The sequence below is a fragment of the Dendrobates tinctorius genome, unplaced genomic scaffold, assembly GCF_039654945.1.
Source record: "Dendrobates tinctorius isolate UK_male_01 unplaced genomic scaffold, ASM3965494v1 ptg000136l, whole genome shotgun sequence".
Lineage (NCBI taxonomy): Eukaryota > Metazoa > Chordata > Amphibia > Anura > Dendrobatidae > Dendrobates > Dendrobates tinctorius.
In genome coordinates this window covers 2,108,060-2,132,729 of record NW_027361804.1, presented here as the reverse complement: position 1 = coordinate 2,132,729, position 24,670 = coordinate 2,108,060, and the positions used below count along the sequence as shown (strand labels likewise).

At 61.1% G+C, this 24,670-nt stretch overlaps 2 protein-coding genes across 8 annotated transcripts in view; one reads left to right on the top strand and one right to left on the bottom strand.

The window, feature by feature from the left end:
- IRAG2 (inositol 1,4,5-triphosphate receptor associated 2) overlaps positions 1-8,641 on the bottom strand; it is a 72,650-nt gene extending 64,009 nt beyond the window's left edge. For 2 of the 5 annotated variants that reach the window (XM_073544004.1, XM_073544008.1), the window contains exons 1-5: positions 8,532-8,641; positions 5,032-5,607; positions 4,804-4,914; positions 4,543-4,723; positions 4,377-4,450 (exon numbers count right to left, since the gene is read on the bottom strand). In XM_073544004.1, the coding sequence (XP_073400105.1) occupies positions 4,377-4,450; positions 4,543-4,723; positions 4,804-4,914; positions 5,032-5,599 (934 nt within the window). In that variant the 5' untranslated portion in view covers positions 5,600-5,607; positions 8,532-8,641. Of the gene's footprint in view, positions 1-4,376; positions 4,451-4,542; positions 4,724-4,803; positions 4,915-5,031; positions 5,608-8,456 lie in introns of all 5 variants that reach the window. The other 3 variants (XM_073544005.1, XM_073544007.1, XM_073544006.1) reach the window with 3 other exon arrangements.
- A 2,888-nt stretch (positions 8,642-11,529) lies between these two features.
- BCAT1 (branched chain amino acid transaminase 1) overlaps positions 11,530-24,670 on the top strand; it is a 49,011-nt gene continuing 35,870 nt past the window's right edge. The window contains exon 1 of one of the 3 annotated variants that reach the window (XM_073544017.1): positions 11,530-11,671. Coding sequence is in view for 1 of the 3 variants with exons in the window: in XM_073544014.1 (XP_073400115.1) it covers positions 19,013-19,102 (90 nt within the window). In the remaining 2 variants the exon portion in view is untranslated. Of the gene's footprint in view, positions 11,672-18,893; positions 19,103-24,670 lie in introns of those variants that run through there. The other 2 variants (XM_073544016.1, XM_073544014.1) reach the window with 2 other exon arrangements.

Below are 24,670 nucleotides of genomic sequence, written 5' to 3'. Positions count from 1 at the left end.
GGAGACCGCTCTAGGGGGCAGAGTGAGCGCAGTCACAGAGAGAGGGAGACCGCTCTAGGGGGCAGAGTGAGCGCAGTCACAGAGAGAGGGAGACCGCTCTAGGGGGCAGAGTGAGCGCAGTCACAGAGAGAGGGAGACCGCTCTAGGGGGCAGAGTGAGCGCAGTCACAGAGAGAGGGAGACCGCTCTAGGGGGCAGAGTGAGCGCAGTCACAGAGAGAGGGAGACCGCTCTAGGGGGCAGAGTGAGCGCAGTCACAGAGAGAGGGAGACCGCTCTAGGGGGCAGAGTGAGCGCAGTCACAGAGAGAGGGAGACCGCTCTAGGGGGCAGAGTGAGCGCAGTCACAGAGAGAGGGAGACCGCTCTAGGGGGCAGAGTGAGCGCAGTCACAGAGAGAGGGAGACCGCTCTAGGGGGCAGAGTGAGCGCAGTCACAGAGAGAGGGAGACCGCTCTAGGGGGCAGAGTGAGCGCAGTCACAGAGAGAGGGAGACCGCTCTAGGGGGCAGAGTGAGCGCAGTCACAGAGAGAGAGGGAGACCGCTCCGGGGGCAGAGTGGGCGCAGTCACAGAGAGAGACCGCTCTGGGGCAGAGTGAGCACAGTCACAGAGCGGGACCGCTCCGGGGGCAGAGTGGGCGCAGTCACAGAGGGAGACCGCTCCGGGGGCAGAGTGGGCGCAGTCACAGAGAGAGAGGGAGACCGCTCCGGGGGCAGAGTGGGCGCAGTCACAGAGAGAGAGGGAGACCGCTCCGGGGGCAGAGTGGGCGCAGTCACAGAGAGAGAGGGAGACCGCTCCGGGGGCAGAGTGGGCGCAGTCACAGAGAGAGAGGGAGACCGCTCCGGGGGCAGAGTGGGCGCAGTCACAGAGAGAGAGGGAGACCGCTCCGGGGGCAGAGTGGGCGCAGTCACAGAGAGAGAGGGAGACCGCTCCGGGGGCAGAGTGGGCGCAGTCACAGAGAGAGAGGGAGACCGCTCCGGGGGCAGAGTGGGCGCAGTCACAGAGAGAGAGGGAGACCGCTCCGGGGGCAGAGTGGGCGCAGTCACAGAGAGAGAGGGAGACCGCTCCGGGGGCAGAGTGGGCGCAGTCACAGAGAGAGAGGGAGACCGCTCCGGGGGCAGAGTGGGCGCAGTCACAGAGAGAGAGGGAGACCGCTCCGGGGGCAGAGTGGGCGCAGTCACAGAGAGAGAGGGAGACCGCTCCGGGGGCAGAGTGGGCGCAGTCACAGAGAGAGAGGGAGACCGCTCCGGGGGCAGAGTGGGCGCAGTCACAGAGAGAGAGGGAGACCGCTCCGGGGGCAGAGTGGGCGCAGTCACAGAGAGAGAGGGAGACCGCTCCGGGGGCAGAGTGGGCGCAGTCACAGAGAGAGAGGGAGACCGCTCCGGGGGCAGAGTGGGCGCAGTCACAGAGAGAGAGGGAGACCGCTCCGGGGGCAGAGTGGGCGCAGTCACAGAGAGAGAGGGAGACCGCTCCGGGGGCAGAGTGGGCGCAGTCACAGAGAGAGAGGGAGACCGCTCCGGGGGCAGAGTGGGCGCAGTCACAGAGAGAGGGAGACCGCTCCGGGGGCAGAGTGGGCGCAGTCACAGAGAGAGGGAGACCGCTCCGGGGGCAGACTGGGCGCAGTCACAGAGAGAGGGAGACCGCTCCGGGGGCAGACTGGGCGCAGTCACAGAGAGAGGGAGACCGCTCCGGGGGCAGACTGGGCGCAGTCACAGAGAGAGGGAGACCGCTCCGGGGGGCAGAGTGAGCGCAATCAGAGCGGGAGCAAAGCAGCAAAGATTGTGTGATGGCGAGCGGGATCTGAGTAGTACCGAGCGTTGAGTAGGTGCAGTAACAGTGGGATCAGATCAACACAGACAGGTGGATAGAGTGATGCAGAGTGGAGCAGCATCGGGTGTCGAGCAGAATCAGAGCACCACCAAACGCAGAGTAGACAGAGTGGGAGTATTGCAACTTCAAGGACCAAGCAGACAGTGACGGAGAGCGGCAGTGGAGCGGCACCAGGGGCCAAGCAGACAGTGACGGAGAGCGGCAGTGGAGCAGCACCAGGGGCCAAGCAGACAGTGACAGAGCAGCAGTGGAGCGGCACCAGGGGCCAAGCAGACAGTGACGGAGAGCGGCAGTGGAGCGGCACCAGGGGCCAAGCAGACAGTGACGGACAGCGGCAGTGGAGCGGCACCAGGGGCCAAGCAGACAGTGACGGACAGCGGCAGTGGAGCGGCACCAGGGGCCAAGCAGACAGTGACGGACAGCGGCAGTGGAGCGGCACCAGGGGCCAAGCAGACAGTGACGGACAGCGGCAGTGGAGCGGCACCAGGGGCCAAGCAGACAGTGACGGACAGCGGCAGTGGAGCGGCACCAGGGGCCAAGCAGACAGTGACGGACAGCGGCAGTGGAGCGGCACCAGGGGCCAAGCAGACAGTGACGGACAGCGGCAGTGGAGCGGCACCAGGGGCCAAGCAGACAGTGACGGACAGCGGCAGTGGAGCGGCACCAGGGGCCAAGCAGACAGTGACGGACAGCGGCAGTGGAGCGGCACCAGGGGCCAAGCAGACAGTGACGGACAGCGGCAGTGGAGCGGCACCAGGGGCCAAGCAGACAGTGACGGACAGCGGCAGTGGAGCGGCACCAGGGGCCAAGCAGACAGTGACGGACAGCGGCAGTGGAGCGGCACCAGGGGCCAAGCAGACAGTGACGGAGAGCGGCAGTGGAGCGGCACCAGGGGCCAAGCAGACAGCGACGGAGAGCGGCAGTGGAGCAGCACCAGGGGCCAAGCAGACAGCGACGGAGAGCGGCAGTGGAGAAGCACCAGGGGCCAAGCAGACAGTGACGGAGAGCGGCAGTGGAGAAGCACCAGGGGCCAAGCAGACAGCGACGGAGAGCGGCAGTGGAGAAGCACCAGGGGCCAAGCAGACAGCGACGGAGAGCGGCAGTGGAGCAGCACCAGGGGCCAAGCAGACAGTGACGGAGAGCGGCAGTGGAGCAGCACCAGGGGCCAAGCAGACAGTGACGGAGAGCGGCAGTGGAGAAGCACCAGGGGCCAAGCAGACAGTGACGGAGAGCGGCAGTGGAGAAGCACCAGGGGCCAAGCAGACAGTGACGGAGAGCGGCAGTGGAGAAGCACCAGGGGCCAAGCAGACAGTGACGGAGAGCGGCAGTGGAGAAGCACCAGGGGCCCAGACAGCGACGGAGAGCGGCAGTGGAGCAGCACCAGGGGCCAAGCAGACAGTGACGGAGAGCGGCAATGGAGCAGCACCAGGGGCCAAGCAGACAGTGACGGAGCAATAGTGGAGAAGCGCCAGGAGTCGGGCAGACAGATTGACAGAGAAAGGACAGAGCAGGACCAGGGGCCGAATGTATGTAGTGACAGAGAGGCAGTGGCACAGCATTGGGGCCGAGTGGGTGCGGAGTAGTACTGTGGGCTGACTGGATACAGTGATGGAGCAGTGATGTTCCTGGGCCTAGTATAAAGTGATGGACAGCAATGCAGTATCAGGTGCTAAGTGGGTGCAGTGATTGAGACTGACTGGCGCAGTATCAGGGGCCGACTGTATGAAGCATTGGGGGAGCACTGAAATACTGGGGCCAAGCGGATGAAGCGATGGGGACTGACCAGTTATAGTGACAGGAAGCAGCACAGTATCAGGGGGAGGTGACAACCAGGTGCAGTGATGGGGAGCGGCACACTACCAGGGGCCAACCTGGTGCAGTGATGGGGAGAGGCACATTACCAGGGGCCAACATGGTGCAGTGATGGGGAGCGGCACACTACCAGGGGCCAACCTGGTGCAGTGATGGGGAGCGGCACACTATCAGGAGCCAACCTGGTGCAGTGATGGGGAGCGGCACACTACCAGGGGCCAACCTGGTGCAGTGATGGGGAGCGGCACACTACCAGGGGCCAACCTGGTGCAGTGATGGGGAGCGGCACACTACCAGGGGCCAACATGGTGCAGTGATGGGGAGCGGCACACTACCAGGGGCCAACATGGTGCAGTGATGGGGAGCGGCACACTACCAGGGGCCAACCTGGTGCAGTGATGGGGAGCGGCACACTATCAGGGGCCAACCGGGTGCAGTGATGGGGAGCGGCACACTATCAGGGGCCAACCGGGTGCAGTGATGGGGAGCGGCGCACTATCAGGAGCCAACCGGGTGCAGTGATGAGGAGCGGCGCACTATCAGGGGCCAACCGGGTGCAGTGATGAGGAGCGGCGCACTATCAGGGGCCAACCGGGTGCAGTGATGAGGAGCGGCGCACTATCAGGAGCCAACCGGGTGCAGTTGTGGGGAGCAGCGCACTACCAGGGGCCAACCAGGTGCAGTGATGGGGAGTGGTACAGAACATAGTAAAGTGACCGCCATGAAGACGCTGTCTCACCAGCCAGGAGACTCTCTCGCAGTTTCATCATGGAGTCTTCCGCCAGCACAGATTCCTTGGTTTTGTTTTCTGCTCTGTAAAAAGTAGCTACAATGGTGAAGACGCAGGTGCTGCCGCCACCAGCCACAGGCCAGATGATGGGCAGACAATGGCACCGCTCGCTCACCCGTTGTTCCTGCAGTCCTCCACCCACTCCTTCATGATGGCATGATAGGTGTCCAGGTCCATGGAGATGTCCCTCCTCTCGGGGTCCAGCATGTGGCACAGCTCGCTCAGGCCGCTATCTTCAGAGCCGCGACTAGTCGTGTGCCTTAGGTAATCCACAATCTTGGACACCGCCACTTTACCTGTCACCGAGAAAGGGCATGATTGGCGCAAGAGACTCCCAGGACAATATGGCGACTCAGTCACGTGACCCATTCCCCACCTCGGTGCTCTGTGTCACATGCATGGAAGATGCTGTTCAACAAGTCCTCCTCGCAGATCAGGCTGACCTCCGAGGCCGCCTCCGACTTCTGCTCCGTCCTCTGTCTGAGACCTAGAGGACAGCGGCATGAAGTTAGAGCCCATGCATGCATCACTGCTGACAACGTACCTGTACTTTCTGTGAGAGGTTGTCAGCCCCAAGCCTGGAGGCGACATCACCGACTGTTACCTGCGCTCTCGCTCAGTGACAGTCTTTTCACCACCGGAGATCTCAGCATGAACTGATCGGACCTCCGGCCATAGTAGAAGTTGGGGTCGGGTTGCAGGACTCTGTCTTCCAGGATGACGTTTTTATACTCGGAACCAGGGAGGACGGACTGGAACTTTAAGTGAGTGTCGCGGGGTCCGACCAGGGGGGTGGAGCAGCTCTGTGAGCCACAGGTTGTCCACAGCTTTTTGTTCTGCTCCGTGGCGGCTGTGCAGGTGGAGTAGAGCTTGGTGCTGAACGGGGAGTCGCAACTCGTCACTTGCTGCACCGTGGGTGAGAAAGTGGTGCCGTTCCCCGGGCTGGAGAAGCTGATCAGGTTCTTGCTGGTGTTCTTCATGGTCTGGTTCTTCAGAACCTCCTCCAGGTTCTTCTTGGTGCTGGACTGAGGGCTGTCGAAATTCCGGGACTGGAACTTGGGGATCTGCAGATACTGGTTGGACTCCTGATTTCGCATCTCGATGGTTTTGATTTTGCGGCGGATACTGTCCACCGGGTTGTGACGCTTGGAGGCCGAGCCGGATTCAGTCATCTTTACTCCTGATTACCGGCAGAGGAAATTGGGACAAATCATTAGGACAGACACTAGGTGGCGACAAAAATAAGTTACATAAGCTCCTCCCATAGCGCCACCTCCACCACAGAAAGTCTGGTGTAAAGAGTCCTAGGGGCGGGGCCAAGAGCCTTCTCCCTCTGGAGGGGGCATCCAGGGAGCCCTATAGAAGACAATTGCCCCATATAGAGCAGCTCATATAGATCATTAACATCCCCTGGTGGAAGCTTCCCCTTAAATCAATGCTCCTGTGAGAGCAGGAAATAAAATCAGCCCCCGGACGTGAGCGGCAATTCAAGGACAGCTGAACTCTACATCATTTCATAACGCCAGAAGCCCACTCGCTTCTCCTCCAGGATGGACCCTTACTTCCCAAAATTCTCAACTCTCTGTACTCAGGAAAGATAGATTACTAAGAGATGACAGTTGGTGCTTATAAGATTCTATGGTGAGGAAGGGGGAGGAGCCACAAGGGCAGAAAATCTCCAGTTTCCACAGACTGTGGTGTAATGTATGAGAAGCTTGTTGTCCCCCAGGATCAGAGGCAGCTGTAGCAGGGCGCCCTCAGCCAGACGCACAGGGGGCCATCACCCACCCACACAGGGGGCACCCTCAGCCAGACGCACAGGGGGGCCATCACCCACCCACACGGGGGGGCGTCCTCACCCACCCACACAGGGGGGGCGCCATCACCCACCCACACAGGGGGTGCCCTCAGCCAGACGCACAGGGGGCCATCACCCACCCACACACGGGTGGCGCCCTCACCCACCCACACAGGGGGGGGCGCCATCACCCACCCACACAGGGGGGGCGCCATCACCCACCCACACAGGGGGGGCGCCATCACCCACCCACACAGGGGGCCCCCCCTTCACCCACCCCCCACACAGGGGGCCCCCCCTTCACCCACCCCCCACACAGGGGGCGCCATCACCCACCCCCCACACAGGGGGCCCCATCACCCACCCCCCACACAGGGGGCCCCATCACCCACCCCCCACACAGGGGGCCCCATCACCCACCCCCCACACAGGGGGCGCCATCACCCACCCCCCACACAGGGGGCGCCATCACCCACCCCCCACACAGGGGGCACCATCACCCACCCCCCACACAGGGGGCGCCCTCGGCCAGACGCACAGGGGGCCATCACCCACCCACACAGGGGGGCGCCATCACCCACCCACACAGGGGGGGCGCCATCACCCACCCACACAGGGGGGGCCCTCAGCCAGACGCACAGGGGGGCCATCACCCACCCGCACATGGGGTGCCCTCAGCCAGACGCACAGGGGGGCCATCACCCACCCACACATGGGGGCGCCCTCGGCCAGACACAGGGGGGCCATCACCCACCCGCACAGGGGGCCATCACCCACCCACACAGGGGGGGCGCCATCACCCACCCACACAGGGGGCCCCCCCTTCACCCACCCCCCACACAGGGGGCCCCATCACCCACCCCCCACACAGGGGGCGCCATCACCCACCCCCCACACAGGGGGCGCCATCACCCACCCCCCACACAGGGGGCACCATCACCCACCCCCACACAGGGGGCCCCATCACCCACCCCCCACACAGGGGGCACCATCACCCACCCCCCACACAGGGGGCACCATCACCCACCCCCCACACAGGGGGCACCATCACCCACCCCCCACACAGGGGGGCGCCATCACCCACCCACACAGGGGGCGCGCCATCACCCACCCACACGGGGGGGGCGCCATCACCCACCCACACAGGGGGGGCGCCATCACCCACCCACACAGGGGGGGGGCGCCATCACCCACCCACACAGGGGGGGGCGCCATCACCCACCCACACAGGGGGGGCCCTCAGCCAGACGCACAGGGGGGCCATCACCCACCCGCACATGGGGTGCCCTCAGCCAGACGCACAGGGGGGCCATCACCCACCCACACATGGGGGCGCCCTCGGCCAGACACAGGGGGGCCATCACCCACCCGCACAGGGGGCCATCACCCACCCACACATGGGGGCGCCCTCGGCCAGACACACAGGGGGGCCATCACCCACCCGCACAGGGGGCGCCCTCGGCCAGACACACAGGGGCGCCATCACCCACCCGCACATGGGGGCCATCACCCACCCGCACATGGGGGCCATCACCCACCCGCACATGGGGGCGCCCTCGGCCAGACACACAGGGGGGCCATCACCCACCCGCACAGGGGGCGCCCTCGGCCAGACACACAGGGGGGCCATCACCCACCCGCACAGGGGGCCATCATCCACCCGCACAGGGGGCGCCCTCGGCCAGACACACAGGGGGGCCCATCACCCACCCGCACAGGGGGCCCATCACCCACCCGCACAGGGGGCCCATCACCCACCCGCACAGGGGGCCATCACCCACCCGCACAGGGGGCGCCCTCGGCCAGACACACAGGGGGGCCCATCACCCACCCGCACAGGGGGCCATCACCCACCCGCACATGGGGCGCCCTCGGCCAGACACACAGGGGGGCCATCACCCACCCGCACAGGGGGCGCCCTTTCCTCAGCCCCATGTCCTTCTTTCCAGATCACAGGGTCAGGGGTCGCCATGAGAGAGTGAGGACCCGACAGACACCGATCTTTTAGCTACAACCACAATGTCCTCCAGTCATGGGGCGTCCACCATAACTCACAGCACAGTGGGGTAACGAGGGGCCGATGTCACCCTGCGCGGACACAGGAGGCCGCCACCAGCACACACTGCAGCCACAGAGCAGCGCCCCCCGCAGGACACAGCCTGGAATAACCGCGCACGGTGACGTTACACACGTATAGTGAGGGCGGCTGGAACAGAGAGGACATTTGTTACCGTTTGTGATTGGGCTTTTTACCAGAGCTGTAGCTTCACTATCTTCTGCTGTGCAGGGACTCACACTCCCATCACCTGCAGGGACTCACACTCCCATCACCTGCAGGGACTCACACTCCCATCACCTGCAGGGACTCACACTCCCATCACCTGCAGGGACTCACACTCCCATCACCTGCAGGGACTCACACTCCCATCACCTGCAGGGACTCACACTCCCATCACCTGCAGGGACTCACACTCCCATCACCTGCAGCGGAGAAGCCGGGCGCCTGCCCTCAGCGCCATAAATACTCCTGACAGCCCCGCCCCCATGAAAGACCTGTTGAGGCTGCCACCATGTGGACGGTGTGAGGTACTGCAGCAGCAAACAGCACAGAGGCTCCAACAGCTGCTGCCTCCAACATGGACTCATCTCAGGGCTACAACATGAGGTCTTCATTCTCAGCCATGAATGGCTGATAACAGGGGGCAGTATACTGTTTGGAGGACTATTTGGTGGCCATTATACAGTTTCGAAGGCTGTGTGGGGTCAGTATATTATTTGGAGGGCTATTATACTATTTAAGGGCTTTGGGGGACCATTATAGTGTTTAGAGGGTGTTGTAGGGGCCAATAGACTGTTTGTGGGGGTTATTAGACTGTTTGTGGGGGTCATTATACTATGTGGGGGCCGTTAGACTGTTTGTGGGGGTCATTATACTATGTGGGGGCCATTTGTCTGTTTGTGGGGGTCATTAGACTGTTTGTGGGGGTCATTATACTATATGGGGGCCAATAGACTGTTTGTGGGGGTCATTATACTATGTGGGGGTTGTTAGACTGTTTGTGGGGGTCATTATACTATGTGGGGGCCATTTGTCTGTTTGTGGGGGTCATTATACTATGTGGGGGCCGTTAGACTGTTTGTGGGGGTCATTATACTATGTGGGGGCAGTTAGACTGTTTGTGGGGGTCATTATACTATGTGGGGGCCATTTGTCTGTTTGTGGGGGTCATTAGACTGTTTGTGGGGGTCATTATACTATGTGGGGGCCAATAGACTGTTTGTGGGGGTCATTATACTATGTGGGGGTTGTTAGACTGTGTGTGGGGGTCATTATACTATGTGGGGGTTGTTAGACTGTTTGTGGGGGTCATTATACTATGTGGGGGCTGTTAGACTGTTTGTGGGGGTCATTAGACTGTGGGGGTCATTATACTATGTGGGGGCCGTTAGACTGTTTGTGGGGGGTCATTATACTATGTGGGGGCTGTTAGACTGTTTGTGGGGGTCATTAGACTGTGGGGGTCATTATACTATGTGGGGGCCGTTAGACTGTTTGTGGGGGTCATTATACTATGTGGGGGCCGTTAGACTGTTTGTGGGGGTCATTAGCCCTACAGTCTATGTTGGCTCATCACACTGTGCGTGTGGAGGGTGCTGGGTAGAAATTCACTGTGAGCACATCACTGTTTTTGGGGGGCACTTTTGTTGTCATCATACTTTTTGGGGGCCATGAAAGGGGTCTTAATGTGTGGGAGCACTGAGCAGGGGAACATTGCGTGGTCAGGGTGACCTTGTTGTGGGATACGCCGCGCTTCTGTGACTTCACCGTCTCTTTTCCTGTGGGGACTTCTGCTGCGGGGTCCCGTGATTTCTAGGCCCCCCGCGTGCAGTGGTCGTTGTGCCTCCCCCGACCTCTGTGTGCTGCAGTGACCCTGGCACCGTTTCTGGTACGCAGCACATGCTGCCCGCTGATAATATCCTGAACCTTCATGTCAGCTGACATTTAGTCTCCAGTGAATGGAGTCAGCTGTGCCGGCGCGTTAACCATTTCTGCACCGGTCTCCGCCTCGGCCGCCATCGTTCTCATTTATTGCGGTTGCGTTTATGATTTCTCGGAGCCTGGTGTTTCGCACTTTCACCACCTGGTGGTGCTGCTCTGTTGCTCCGTGGGTCATATTTCTGAGCTGTTTGCGCCTCGTGGAGAGAATGATGGCAGTGATCGGCCTCCATGTTGACTCTGAGGGGTGGGTGGAAGGTGTGCTGTGTGCTCGCCTCTCCCCCTGACAGCTGCCAATGTTTGGACTCGGGACCTTGACGTTATCGCACCTCCACAATAACAAGTCCCATAAAGGCAGGAGGCGCGGAGGGCGGACGGGTGGGTGTCATGGCGCTGACCGTGAACCCGTCCAGCGACACAAAAACACCGTCCATGTGCTCGGAGTAATATCAGAGGCGCCGTCACTTTAAGTGGATCTGACACCGGATCTAAGAGCGGCTGACAATTCATGTTACAGTGTATCGGTGCAGATCTCTCCTGTCCTGGGGGTTTGTTACAGCTAGGGGGCGCTGTGTGTTGTCCCCAGGATATGCACGGAGGCGTATTGAGGCTGTGGGAATGCGTTGCGGTCACAGGCGTAGCTGGGATTGATGTCACAGGTAGGGGGCGCTGTGTGTTCTCCCCAGGATACGCACGGAGGTGTATGAAGGCCATAGGTGTGCGTGGCAGTCACGGGCGTAGCTGTGACTGCGATGCAGACTGATAAAAGTGTAAGGGCAGGTTCACACTGCGGTATGGCAGTCCGTTTAACGGATGCGTTACAAAGCGGCATTAATGTGACATAACGCACCCATAGACTGCTGTAACCTAGCGCATCGCTAACGCGTGTCAAAATCGGCATGCGCTAGCGAAGTGCCGTTATGCTGTGACGGACGCGGTCTACAGTGCAGCGCAGGAGTAGCAGCTGCGCTAACGCAATCGCACAAATGCGATGAAAAGAAGAGTAGCGTTAGCGCATGCATTAAACGGACTGCCGTAACGCAGTGTGAACCTAGCCTTGGCCTTGGACATGTTAGTGTCCAAGACAGAGGTAGAGAAAACCTGCTCTGGATGTTGTGGATGAAGCAGACTGCAGGAGAGTGGAGTGTTGCAGTATGAGAGTGTTGCAGTCTGTTCCATCCTAAACCCAGGTTTTCTATGTGGCTGAAAGCCACAGGTTGCTGTGATAAATGCCCTGCAGGTAAGGGTTGGTAAGTCTGAGTGAGTCTCAGGTGTGTCAGGGCCAGAGTGAGGCCGGGTAACACGCAGTGTACACAGAGATGCAAGTTGTCCACGGTGACTGGTCTCGGATGTGGACAGTCCTGTGCCCGAAAGAAGACTGCCGTGTGTAACGATTGCAAAACAGGTGGATATGGTGCCGGCTGCGATCCGGAGGATATCCTGCACTGTGTGAGTAAAGAGACTGGTGTACAGCGGTGCAGGACCCCACGGGAACTGGTCAGAGGAGGACTGGCGTGTGTAGTGTCTGTAAAACGAAGGATGCAGTATAATTTATATGCTGCATGGTGATATGGATACTAGGTATCTGCACTCGTGGGGATTGGACGTTTATGTGCAGATAACACGTTGAAGAGACTTTTGTTTGAATTTTGTGGTGCTACCACTGCTTACAGTGTATCGGTGCAGACTCCCCTGTGATCAGCAGAGATCTCTCCGGTCCTGGTGGTTTGTTACAGTGTATCGGTGCAGACAATCCCCTGTGATCGGCACAGATCTCTCCGGTCCTGGTGGTTTGTTACAGTGTATCGGTGCAGACAATCCCCCGTGAGCAGCACAGATCTCTCCTGGTGGTTTGTTACAGTGTATCGGTGCAGTCAATCCCCTGTGATCAGCAGAGATCTCTCCTGGTGGTTTGTTACAGTGTATCGGTGCAGACAATCCCCTGTGATCAGCACAGATCTCTCCTGGTGGTTTGTTACAGTGTATCGGTGCAGACAATCCCCTGTGATCGGCACAGATCTCTCCTGTCCTGGTGGTTTGTTACAGTGTATCGGTGCAGACAATTCCCTGTGATCGGCACAGATCTCTCCTGGTGGTTTGTTACAGTGTATCGGTGCAGACAATCCCCTGTGATCAGCACAGATCTCTCCGGTCCTGGTGGTTTGTTACAGTGTATCGGTGCAGACAATCCCCCGTGAGCAGCACAGATCTCTCCTGGTGGTTTGTTACAGTGTATCGGTGCAGACAATCCCCTGTGATCAGCAGAGATCTCTCCTGGTGGTTTGTTACAGTGTATCGGTGCAGACAATCCCCTGTGATCAGCAGAGATCTCTCCTGGTGGTTTGTTACAGTGTATCGGTGCAGACAATCCCCTGTGATCAGCAGAGATCTCGCCTGGTGGTTTGTTACAGTGTATCGGTGCAGACAATCCCCTGTGATCGGCACAGATCTCTCCTGTCCTGGTGGTTTGTTACAGTGTATCGGTGCAGACAATTCCCTGTGATCGGCACAGATCTCTCCTGGTGGTTTGTTACAGTGTATCGGTGCAGACAATCCCCTGTGATCGGCACAGATCTCTCCTGGTGGTTTGTTACAGTGCATCGGTGCAGACAATCCCCTGTGATCAGCACAGATCTCTCCGGTCCTGGCGGTTTGTTACAATGTTTGGTGTCCAGGATATTTAGATTCCTGCAGTTGGCTGTCAGACTAGATACATTGTGACAAATCCTCAGCTGTACTAGGTCTGTTTAGCAGAAGTTTTGACCAAGGTGAGGAAGAGAAATGCAAAGTCTTTTAAGCAGATATTGAAATTGTATTAAAGGGGCGGTTCAGGTAAAACAGAACCACTGGTCCTGGCGAGATGGGAGGAGCATGACATGGGCTGTGCTCCGCCCACTTAATATTGCACAGTAGCGGTGTGGTTCTGTGCTGAGCGCACGGGTGACCCAGATTGGGGTGACGGGGGCTCTATAATTACAATCACTGTATCTTGGCTCTGCCTCTGGATTCTAAATCTGAGGGCAGCGGAGGACGGGGGGAATGTCAGGCGTTTTTGGAACAAGGCGCTTCCTGTGAATGGAGGGTGCAGCCATAGACATTATGTAAGGCAGATGCGGAGTGTGGCGCAATGTAGCCAAGGAATCGCTGCAAGACTGCTACACCCGGCCAGAGCACCCAGGGGTGGGGAGGAGAGACTACTACACCCGGCCAGAGCACCCAGGGGTGGGGAGGAGAGACTGCTACACCCGGCCAGAGCACCCAGGGGTGGGGAGGAGAGACTACTACACCCAGGGGAGGGGAGGAGAGACTACTACACCCGGCCAGAGCACCCAGGGGTGGGGAGGAGAGACTACTACACCCGGCCAGAGCACCCAGGGGTGGGGAGGAGAGACTGCTACACCCGGCCAGAGCACCCAGGGGTGGGGAGGAGAGACTGCTACACCCGGCCAGAGCACCCAGGGGTGGGGAGGAGAGACTGCTACACCCGGCCAGAGCACCCAGGGGTGGGGAGGAGAGACTGCTACACCCGGCCAGAGCACCCAGGGGTGGGGAGGAGAGACTGCTACACCCGGCCAGAGCACCCAGGGGTGGGGAGGAGAGACTGCTGCACCCGGCCAGAGCCCCCAGGGGTGGGGAGGAGAGACTACTGCACCCAGGGGAGGGGAGGAGAGACTACTACACCCGGCCAGAGCACCCAGGGGTGGGGAGGAGAGACTGCTACACCTGGCCAGAGCACCCAGGGGTGGGGAGGAGAGACTACTACACCCAGGGGTGGGGAGGAGAGACTACTGCACCCAGGGGAGGGGAGGAGAGACTGCTACACCCGGCCAGAGCACCCAGGGGTGGGGAGGAGAGACTGCTACACCCGGCCAGAGCACCCAGGGGTGGGGAGGAGAGACTGCTGCACCCGGCCAGAGCCCCCAGGGGTGGGGAGGAGAGACTACTGCACCCAGGGGAGGGGAGGAGAGACTACTACACCCGGCCAGAGCACCCAGGGGTGGGGAGGAGAGACTGCTACACCTGGCCAGAGCACCCAGGGGTGGGGAGGAGAGACTGCTACACCCGGCCAGAGCACCCAGGGGTGGGGAGGAGAGACTGCTGCACCCGGCCAGAGCACCCAGGGGTGGGGAGGAGAGACTGCTGCACCCGGCCAGAGCACCCAGGGGTGGGGAGGAGAGACTGCTGCACCCGGCCAGAGCACCCAGGGGTGGGGAGGAGAGACTACTGCACCCAGGGGAGGGGAGGAGAGACTACTACACCCGGCCAGAGCACCCAGGGGTGGGGAGGAGAGACTGCTACACCTGGCCAGAGCACCCAGGGGTGGGGAGGAGAGACTGCTACACCCGGCCAGAGCACCCAGGGGTGGGGAGGAGAGACTGCTACACCCGGCCAGAGCACCCAGGGGTGGGGAGGAGAGACTGCTGCACCCGGCCAGAGCACCCAGGGGTGGGGAGGAGAGACTGCTGCACCCGGCCAGAGCACCCAGGGGTGGGGAGGAGAGACTGCTGCACCCGGCCAGAGCACCCAGGGGTGGGGAGGAGAGACTACTACACCTGGCCAGAGCCCCCAGGGGTGGGGAGGAGAGACTACTGCACCCAGGGGAGGGGAGGAGAGACTACTACACTCGGCCAGAGCACCCAGGGGTGGGGAGGAGAGACTGCTACACCTGGCCAGAGCACCCAGGGGTGGGGAGGAGAGACTACTACACCCGGCCAGAGCACCCAGGGGTGGGGAGGAGAGACTACTACACCCGGCCAGAGCACCCAGGGGTGGGGAGGAGAGACTACTACACCCGGCCAGAGCACCCAGGGGTGGGGAGGAGAGACTACTACACCTGGCCAGAGCCCCCAGGGGTGGGGAGGAGAGACTACTACACCCAGGGGTGGGGAGGAGAGACTACTGCACCCAGGGGAGGGGAGGAGAGACTGCTACACCCGGCCAGAGCACCCAGGGGTGGGGAGGAGAGACTGCTACACCCGGCCAGAGCACCCAGGGGTGGGGAGGAGAGACTGCTACACCCGGCCAGAGGCCCCAGGGGTGGGGAGGAGAGACTACTGCACCCAGCCAGAGCCCCCAGGGGTGGGGAGGAGAGACTACTACACCCGGCCAGAGCCCCCAGGGGTGGGGAGGAGAGACTACTACACCTGGCCAGAGCCCCCAGGGGTGGGGAGGAGAGACTACTACACCCAGGGGTGGGGAGGAGAGACTACTACACCTGGCCAGAGCCCCCAGGGGTGGGGAGGAGAGACTACTACACCCAGGGGTGGGGAGGAGAGACTACTACACCCGGCCAGAGCACCCAGGGGTGGGGAGGAGAGACTACTACACCCGGCCAGAGCACCCAGGGGTGGGGAGGAGACTACTACACCCGGCCAGAGCACCCAGGGGTGGGGAGGAGAGACTACTGCACCCAGGGGTGGGGAGGAGAGACTACTACACCCAGCCAGAGCACCCAGGGGTGGGGAGGAGAGACTACTACACCCAGCCAGAGCACCCAGGGGTGGGGAGGAGAGACTACTACACCCAGCCAGAGCACCCAGGGGTGGGGAGGAGAGACTACTACACCCAGCCAGACTACCAGCAAGGGGATACTGACTACTACACCCAGCCAGTGCACCCAGGGGTGGGGAGGAGAGACTACTACACCCAGCCAGAGCACCCAGGGGTGGGGAGGAGAGACTACTACACCCGGCCAGTGCACCCAGGGGTGGGGAGGAGAGACTACTACACCCGGCCAGTGCACCCAGGGGTGGGGAGGAGAGACTACTACACCCAGCCAGAGCCCCCAGGGGTGGGGAGGAGAGACTACTACACCTGGCCAGAGCCCCCAGGGGTGGGGAGGAGAGATTACTACACCTGGCCAGAGCCCCCAGGGGTGGGGAGGAGAGATTACTACACCTGGCCAGAGCCCCCAGGGGTGGGGAGGAGAGACTACTACACCTGGCCAGAGCCCCCAGGGGTGGGGAGGAGAGACTACTACACCCGGCCAGAGCCGCACATGGGGTGGGGAGGAGAGACTACTATACCCGGCCAGAGCACCCAGGGGTGGGGAGGGGAGACTACTATACCCGGCCAGAGCCCCCAGGGGTGGGGAGGAGAGACTACTACACCTGGCCAGAGCCCCCAGGGGTGGGGAGGAGAGACTACTACACCCGGCCAGAGCCCCCAGGGGTGGGGAGGAGAGACTACTACACCTTCCAGTTGGAAGAATGTCTCAAGTGGGGTACCACAGGGCTCTGTCCTGGGCCCTGTATTGTTCAACATCTTTATCAACGATTTAGATGAAGGAATTGAGGGTAAACTGATTAAATTTGCTGATGACACAAAGCTAGGAGGGATAGCTAATACTAGAGAAGAGAGAGAGAGGATTCAAAAAGATTTAAATAAACTGGAGAAGTGGGCAGCAACTAACAGAATGGTTTTTAACAGGGAGAAATGCAAAGTACTACATCTGGGCAATAAAAATGAAAAAAGCATATATAGAATGGGAGGAATAGGGCTAAGTGACAGCACATGTGAAAAAGACTTGGGTATACTAATAGATCACAGACTGAATATGAGTCAACAGTGTGATGCAGCAGCAAAAAAGGCAAATGCAATTCTAGGATGTATTAACAGAAGCATACAGTCTAGATCACGTGAAGTCATTATTTCCCTCTACTCCTCTTTGGTCAGACCTCATCTGGAATATTGTGTCCAGTTTTGGGCACCACATTTTAAAAAAGACATCAACAAACTGGAGCAAGTTCAGAAAAGAGCGACCAGAATGGTGACGGGTCTGCAAACCCTGTCTTATGAGGAAAGGTTGCAGGATTTGGGAATGTTTAGTTTGCAAAAGAGAAGACTGAGAGGAGACTTAATAGCTGTCTACAAATATCTAAAGGGCTGTCACATTGTAGAAGGATCAACTTTATTCTCATTTGCACAAGGAAAGACTAGAAGCAATGGGATGAAACTGAATGGGAGGAGACACAGATTAGATATTAGAAAAAACTTTTTGACAGTTAGAGTGATCAATGAGTGGAACAGGCTGCCACGAGAAGTTGTGAGTTCTCCTTCAATGGAAGTCTTCAAACAGAGGCTGGACAGACATCTGACTGGGATGATTTAGCGAATCCTGCTTTGAGCAGGGGGTTGGACCAGATGGCCCAGGAGGTCCCTTCCAACTCTACGATTCTATGATTCTATGATTCTGGCCAGAGCCCCCAGGGGTGGGGAGGAGAGACTACTACACCTGGCCAGAGCCCCCAGGGGTGGGGAGGAGAGACTACTACACCTGGCCAGAGCCCCCAGGGGTGGGGAGGAGAGACTACTACACCTGGCCAGAGCCCCCAGGGGTGGGGAGGAGAGACTACTACACCTGGCCAGAGCCCCCAGGGGTGGGGAGGAGAGACTACTATACCCGGCCAGAGCCCCCAGGGGTGGGGAGGAGAGACTACTACACCTGGCCAGAGCCCCCAGGGGTGGGGAGGAGAGACTACTACACCTGGCCAGAGCCCCCAGGGGTGGGGAGGAGAGACTACTACACCCGGCCAGAGCCGCACATGGGGTGGGGAGGAGAGACTACTACACCCAGCCAGAGCACCCAGGGGTGGGGAGGAGAGACTACTATACCCGGCCAGAGCACCCAGGAGTGGGGAGGAGAGACTACAACACCTGGCCAGAGCACCCAGCGGTGGGGAGGAGAGACTACTACACCCGGCCAGAGCCGCACATGGGGTGGGGAGGAGAGACTACTACACCCAGCCAGAGCACCCAGGGGTGGGGAGGAGAGACTACTACACCCAGCCAGAGCACCCAGGGGTGGGGAGGAGAGACTACTACACCCAGGGGTGGGGAGGAGAGACTACTACACCCGGCCAGAGCACCCAGGGGTGGGGAGACTACTACACCCGGCCAGAGCACCCAGGGGTGGGGAGGAGACTACTACACCCGGCCAGAGCACCCAGGGGTGGGGAGGAGAGACTACTGCACCCAGGGGTGGGGAGGAGAGACTACTACACCCAGCCAGAGCACCCAGGGGTGGGGAGGAGAGACTACTACACCCAGCCAGACTACCAGCAAGGGGATACTGACTACTACACCCAGCCAGAGCACCCAGGGGTGGGGAGGAGAGACTACTACACCTGGCCAGTGCACCCAGGGGTGGGGAGGAGAGACTACTACACCTGGCCAGAGCATCCAGGGGTGGGGAGGAGAGACTACTACACCCGGCCAGAGCACCCAGGGGTGGGGAGGAGAGACTACTACACCCAGCCAGAGCACCCAGGGGTGGGGAGGAGAGACTACTACACCCAGCCAGAGCACCCAGGGGTGGGGAGGAGAGACTACTACACCCAGCCAGAGCACCCAGGGGTGGGGAGGAGAGACTACTACACCCAGCCAGAGCACCCAGGGGTGGGGAGGAGAGACTACTACACCCAGCCAAAGCACCCAGGGGTGGGGAGGAGAGACTACTACACGTGGCCACTGCACCCAGGGGTGGGGAGGAGAGACTACTGCACCCAGGGGTGGGGAGGAGAGACTACTACACCCAGCCAGAGCACCCAGGGGAGGGGAGGAGAGACTACTACACCCGGCCAGTGCACCCAGGGGTGGGGAGGAGAGACTACTACACCCAGCCAGTGCACCCAGGGGTGGGGAGGAGAGACTGCTACACCTACTACAGACTACTATATCGTCGGTGCCGGTCAGTCAGGGCAGGGTGGTATCCTCGGTGCCGGGCAGGGTGTCAGCAGGGGCCACTCCTCCTCCTCCTCCTCTCTGTACAGTGGAGCACACCCCCGGCTGATGTCATCCTCCGGCAGAGGCAGAGCTCAGTCACAGTCTCCAGACTCTGCAACGTGTCCCCGGCATCTCCCGGCAGAGAACAGCATGGAGGTAAGAGAGGACAGCCGGCATCACACACCGGGCAGGGAGGGGAGAGAGAGGACAGCCGGCATCACACACCGGGCAGGGAGGAGAGAGAGAGGACAGCCGGCATCACACACCGGGCAGGGAGGAGAGAGAGAGGACAGCCGGCATCACACACCGGGCAGGGAGGGGAGAGAGAGGACAGCCGGCATCACACACCGGGCAGGGAGGGGAGAGAGAGGACAGCCGGCATCACACACCGGGCAGGGAGGAGAGAGAGAGGACAGCCGGCATCACACACCGGGCAGGGAGGAGAGAGAGAGGACAGCCGGCATCACACACCGGGCAGGGAGGAGAGAGAGAGGACAGCCGGCATCACACACCGGGCAGGGAGGAGAGAGAGAGGACAGCCGGCATCACACACCGGGCAGGGAGGAGAGAGAGCGGACAGCCGGCACCACACACCGGGCAGGGAGGAGAGAGAGAGAGGACAGCCGGCATCACACACCGGGCAGGGAGGGGAGAGAGAGGACAGCCGGCATCACACACCGGGCAGGGAGGAGAGAGAGAGAGGACAGCCGGCATCACACACCGGGCAGGGAGGAGAGAGAGAGGACAGCCGGCATCACACACCGGGCAGGGAGGAGAGAGAGAGGACAGCCGGCATCACACACCGGGCAGGGAGGAGAGAGAGAGGACAGCCGGCATCACACACCGGGCAGGGAGGAGAGAGAGAGGACAGCCGGCATCACACACCGGGCAGGGAGGAGAGAGAGAGGACAGCCGGCATCACACACCGGGCAGGGAGGAGAGAGAGCGGACAGCCGGCACCACACACCGGGCAGGGAGGAGAGAGAGAGAGGACAGCCGGCATCACACACCGGGCAGGGAGGGGAGAGAGAGGACAGCCGGCATCACACACCGGGCAGGGAGGAGAGAGAGAGGACAGCCGGCATCACACACCGGGCAGGGAGGAGAGAGAGAGGACAGCCGGCATCACACACCGGGCAGGGAGGAGAGAGAGAGAGGACAGCCGGCATCACACACCGGGCAGGGAGGAGAGAGAGCGGACAGCCGGCATCACACACCGGGCAGGGAGGAGAGAGAGAGGACAGCCGGCATCACACACCGGGCAGGGAGGAGAGAGAGAGGACAGCCGGCATCACACACCGGGCAGGGAGGGGAGAGAGAGGACAGCCGGCATCACACACCGGGCAGGGAGGGGAGAGAGAGGACAGCCGGCATCACACACCGGGCAGGGAGGGGAGAGAGAGGACAGCCGGCATCACACACCGGGCAGGGAGGGGAGAGAGAGGACAGCCGGCACCACACACCGGGCAGGGAGGAGAGAGAGAGGACAGCCGGCATCACACACCGGGCAGGGAGGGGAGAGAGAGGACAGCCGGCATCACACACCGGGCAGGGAGGAGAGAGAGAGGACAGCCGGCATCACACACCGGGCAGGGAGGAGAGAGAGAGGACAGCCGGCATCACACACCGGGCAGGGAGGAGAGAGAGAGGACAGCCGGCATCACACACCGGGCAGGGAGGAGAGAGAGAGGACAGCCGGCATCACACACCGGGCAGGGAGGAGAGAGAGAGGACAGCCGGCATCACACACCGGGCAGGGAGGAGAGAGAGAGGACAGCCGGCATCACACACCGGGCAGGGAGGAGAGAGAGAGGACAGCCGGCATCACACACCGGGCAGGGAGGAGAGAGAGGACAGCCGGCATCACACACCGGGCAGGGAGGAGAGAGAGGACAGCCGGCATCACACACCGGGCAGGGAGGAGAGAGAGGACAGCCGGCATCACACACCGGGCAGGGAGGGGAGAGAGAGGACAGCCGGCATCACACACCGGGCAGGGAGGAGAGAGAGAGGACAGCCGGCATCACACACCGGGCAGGGAGGAGAGAGAGAGGACAGCCGGCATCACACACCGGGCAGGGAGGGGAGAGAGAGGACAGCCGGCATCACACACCGGGCAGGGAGGGGAGAGAGAGGACAGCCGGCATCACACACCGGGCAGGGAGGAGAGAGAGAGAGGACAGCCGGCATCACACACCGGGCAGGGAGGAGAGAGAGAGAGGACAGCCGGCATCACACACCGGGCAGGGAGGGGAGAGAGCGGACAGCCGGCATCACACACCGGGCAGGGAGGAGAGAGAGAGGACAGCCGGCATCACACACCGGGCAGGGAGGGGAGAGAGAGGACAGCCGGCATCACACACCGGGCAGGGAGGAGAGAGAGAGGACAGCCGGCATCACACACCGGGCAGGGAGGAGAGAGAGAGGACAGCCGGCATCACACACCGGGCAGGGAGGGGAGAGAGAGGACAGCCGGCACCACACACCGGGCAGGGAGGAGAGAGAGAGGACAGCCGGCATCACACACCGGGCAGGGAGGAGAGAGAGAGGACAGCCGGCATCACACACCGGGCAGGGAGGAGAGAGAGAGGACAGCCGGCATCACACACCGGGCAGGGAGGGGAGAGAGACGACAGCCGGCATCACACACCGGGCAGGGAGGAGAGAGAGAGGACAGCCGGCATCACACACCGGGCAGGGAGGAGAGAGAGAGGACAGCCGGCATCACACACCGGGCAGGGAGGAGAGAGAGGACAGCCGGCACCACACACCGGGCAGGGAGGGGAGAGAGAGGACAGCCGGCACCACACACCGGGCAGGGAGGGGAGAGAGAGGACAGCCGGCATCACACACCGGGCAGGGAGGGGAGAGAGAGGACAGCCGGCATCACACACCGGGCAGGGAGGGGAGAGAGAGGACAGCCGGCATCACACACCGGGCAGGGAGGGGAGAGAGAGGACAGCCGGCATCACACACCGGGCAGGGAGGAGAGAGAGAGGACAGCCGGCATCACACACCGGGCAGGGAGGGGAGAGAGAGGACAGCCGGCATCACACACCGGGCAGGGAGGAGAGAGAGAGGACAGCCGGCATCACACACCGGGCAGGGAGGAGAGAGAGAGGACAGCCGGCATCACACACCGGGCAGGGAGGGGGGAGAGAGGACAGCCGGCATCACACACCGGGCAGGGAGGAGAGAGAGAGGACAGCCGGCATCACACACCGGGCAGGGAGGGGAGAGAGAGGACAGCCGGCATCACACACCGGGCAGGGAGGGGAGAGAGAGGACAGCCGGCATCACACACCGGGCAGGGAGGAGAGAGAGAGGACAGCCGGCATCACACACCGGGCAGGGAGGAGAGAGAGAGGACAGCCGGCATCACACACCGGGCAGGGAGGGGAGAGAGAGGACAGCCGGCACCACACACCGGGCAGGGAGGGGAGAGAGAGGACAGCCGGCATCACACACCGGGCAGGGAGGAGAGAGAGGACAGCCGGCACCACACACCGGGCAGGGAGGGGAGAGAGAGGACAGCCGGCATCACACACCGGGCAGGGAGGGGAGAGAGAGGACAGCCGGCATCACACACCGGGCAGGGAGGGGAGAGAGAGGACAGCCGGCATCACACACCGGGCAGGGAGGGGAGAGAGAGGACAGCCGGCATCACACACCGGGCAGGGAGGAGAGAGAGAGGACAGCCGGCATCACACACCGGGCAGGGAGGAGAGAGAGAGGACAGCCGGCATCACACACCGGGCAGGGAGGGGAGAGAGAGGACAGCCGGCATCACACACCGGGCAGGGAGGAGAGAGAGAGGACAGCCGGCATCACACACCGGGCAGGGAGGAGAGAGAGAGGACAGCCGGCATCACACACCGGGCAGGGAGGAGAGAGAGAGGACAGCCGGCATCACACACCGGGCAGGGAGGAGAGAGAGAGGACAGCCGGCATCACACACCGGGCAGGGAGGAGAGAGAGAGGACAGCCGGCATCACACACCGGGCAGGGAGGAGAGAGAGGACAGCCGGCATCACACACCGGGCAGGGAGGGGAGAGAGAGGACAGCCGGCATCACACACCGGGCAGGGAGGGGAGAGAGAGGACAGCCGGCATCACACACCGGGCAGGGAGGGGAGAGAGAGGACAGCCGGCATCACACACCGGGCAGGGAGGGGAGAGAGAGGACAGCCGGCATCACACACCGGGCAGGGAGGGGAGAGAGAGGACAGCCGGCATCACACACCGGGCAGGGAGGAGAGAGAGAGGACAGCCGGCATCACACACCGGGCAGGGAGGAGAGAGAGAGGACAGCCGGCATCACACACCGGGCAGGGAGGAGAGAGAGAGGACAGCCGGCATCACACACCGGGCAGGGAGGAGAGAGAGAGGACAGCCGGCACCACACACCGGGCAGGGAGGAGAGAGAGAGGACAGCCGGCATCACACACCGGGCAGGGAGGAGAGAGAGAGGACAGCCGGCATCACCCTGTGATAAGCTGCACACTCTTGGTGTCACTGATCCATGGGAGGTTACTGTGTATATTTTGGGGCTCCTATATACAGAGTATATACAGTATCTCCTCCACTAGATACACCCTGTGCTCTGCAGTCATCTGCTGTATACAATGTATCTGTCTGCATCCCCCAGTAATATAACCCCCCCTGTACACATGCTCTGCAGGGACACATGTCCGCCACATGGCTCCGTATCCTGCCTATAATCATCTGCGGCTGCGCCATGTGACACAGATGGGGCTCACAATCTACATTCCCTAGTATCAGTGTATGGGAGCCACCATGCTACCCTATTGATATTACAGTGTTAACCACCGAGCCACCATTCTGATCTGTATATAATAGTGCTAACCACTGAGCCACGGAGCTGCCCTATATATAGTACAGTGCTAACCACTGAGCCACAGTGCTGCCCTATATATAGTACAGTGCTAACCACTGAGCCACGGAGCTGCCCTATATATAGTACAGTGCTAACCACTGAGCCACGGAGCTGCCCTATATATAGTACAGTGCTAACCACTGAGCCACGGAGCTGCCCTATATATAGTACAGTGCTAACCACTGAGCCACGGAGCTGCCCTATATATAGTACAGTGCTAACCACTGAGCCACGGAGCTGCCCTATATATAGTACAGTGCTAACCACTGAGCCACGGAGCTGCCCTATATATAGTACAGTGCTAACCACTGAGCCACGGAGCTGCCCTCCATATTCTCCAGGTTCTTCCTCCTCCATACACGGTGTATACATAGACTATAGACTCCCGGTTCTGCTCCGGGTCCTCAGCGCCGTCCTGTTACCCTGCAGCTGATCCGGGAGAATCCAGTGAGCATGGAGGAAGGACGTGGTGTCAGTGACCTTGATTGCAGAAGGGGAGCGGCTGCCAGATATTCACCACCTCTGGGTGCCAGCGTGAGGGATTATTTGTGTATCCTGGGACTCTGCCATAGAGCAATGACCTGGACCGGATGGGACCTGCTCAGCCACAATTCCGCAGGTTTCCCACCATGCCTCCTGGTGTGCAGAAGTCCTGACAACCAGTGACCCCACTACAGCTCCTCTGAAGAAAGGGCACATGTGAGTGGCAGCAAGAGATAAGACCCACTGACAATGTGAGATCGGCCTGATTAGACTCCCTGCATTCTGCTACCACACCCCTGTATATATACACTGCACAGTACCACTCCTCCTGTATATATACACTG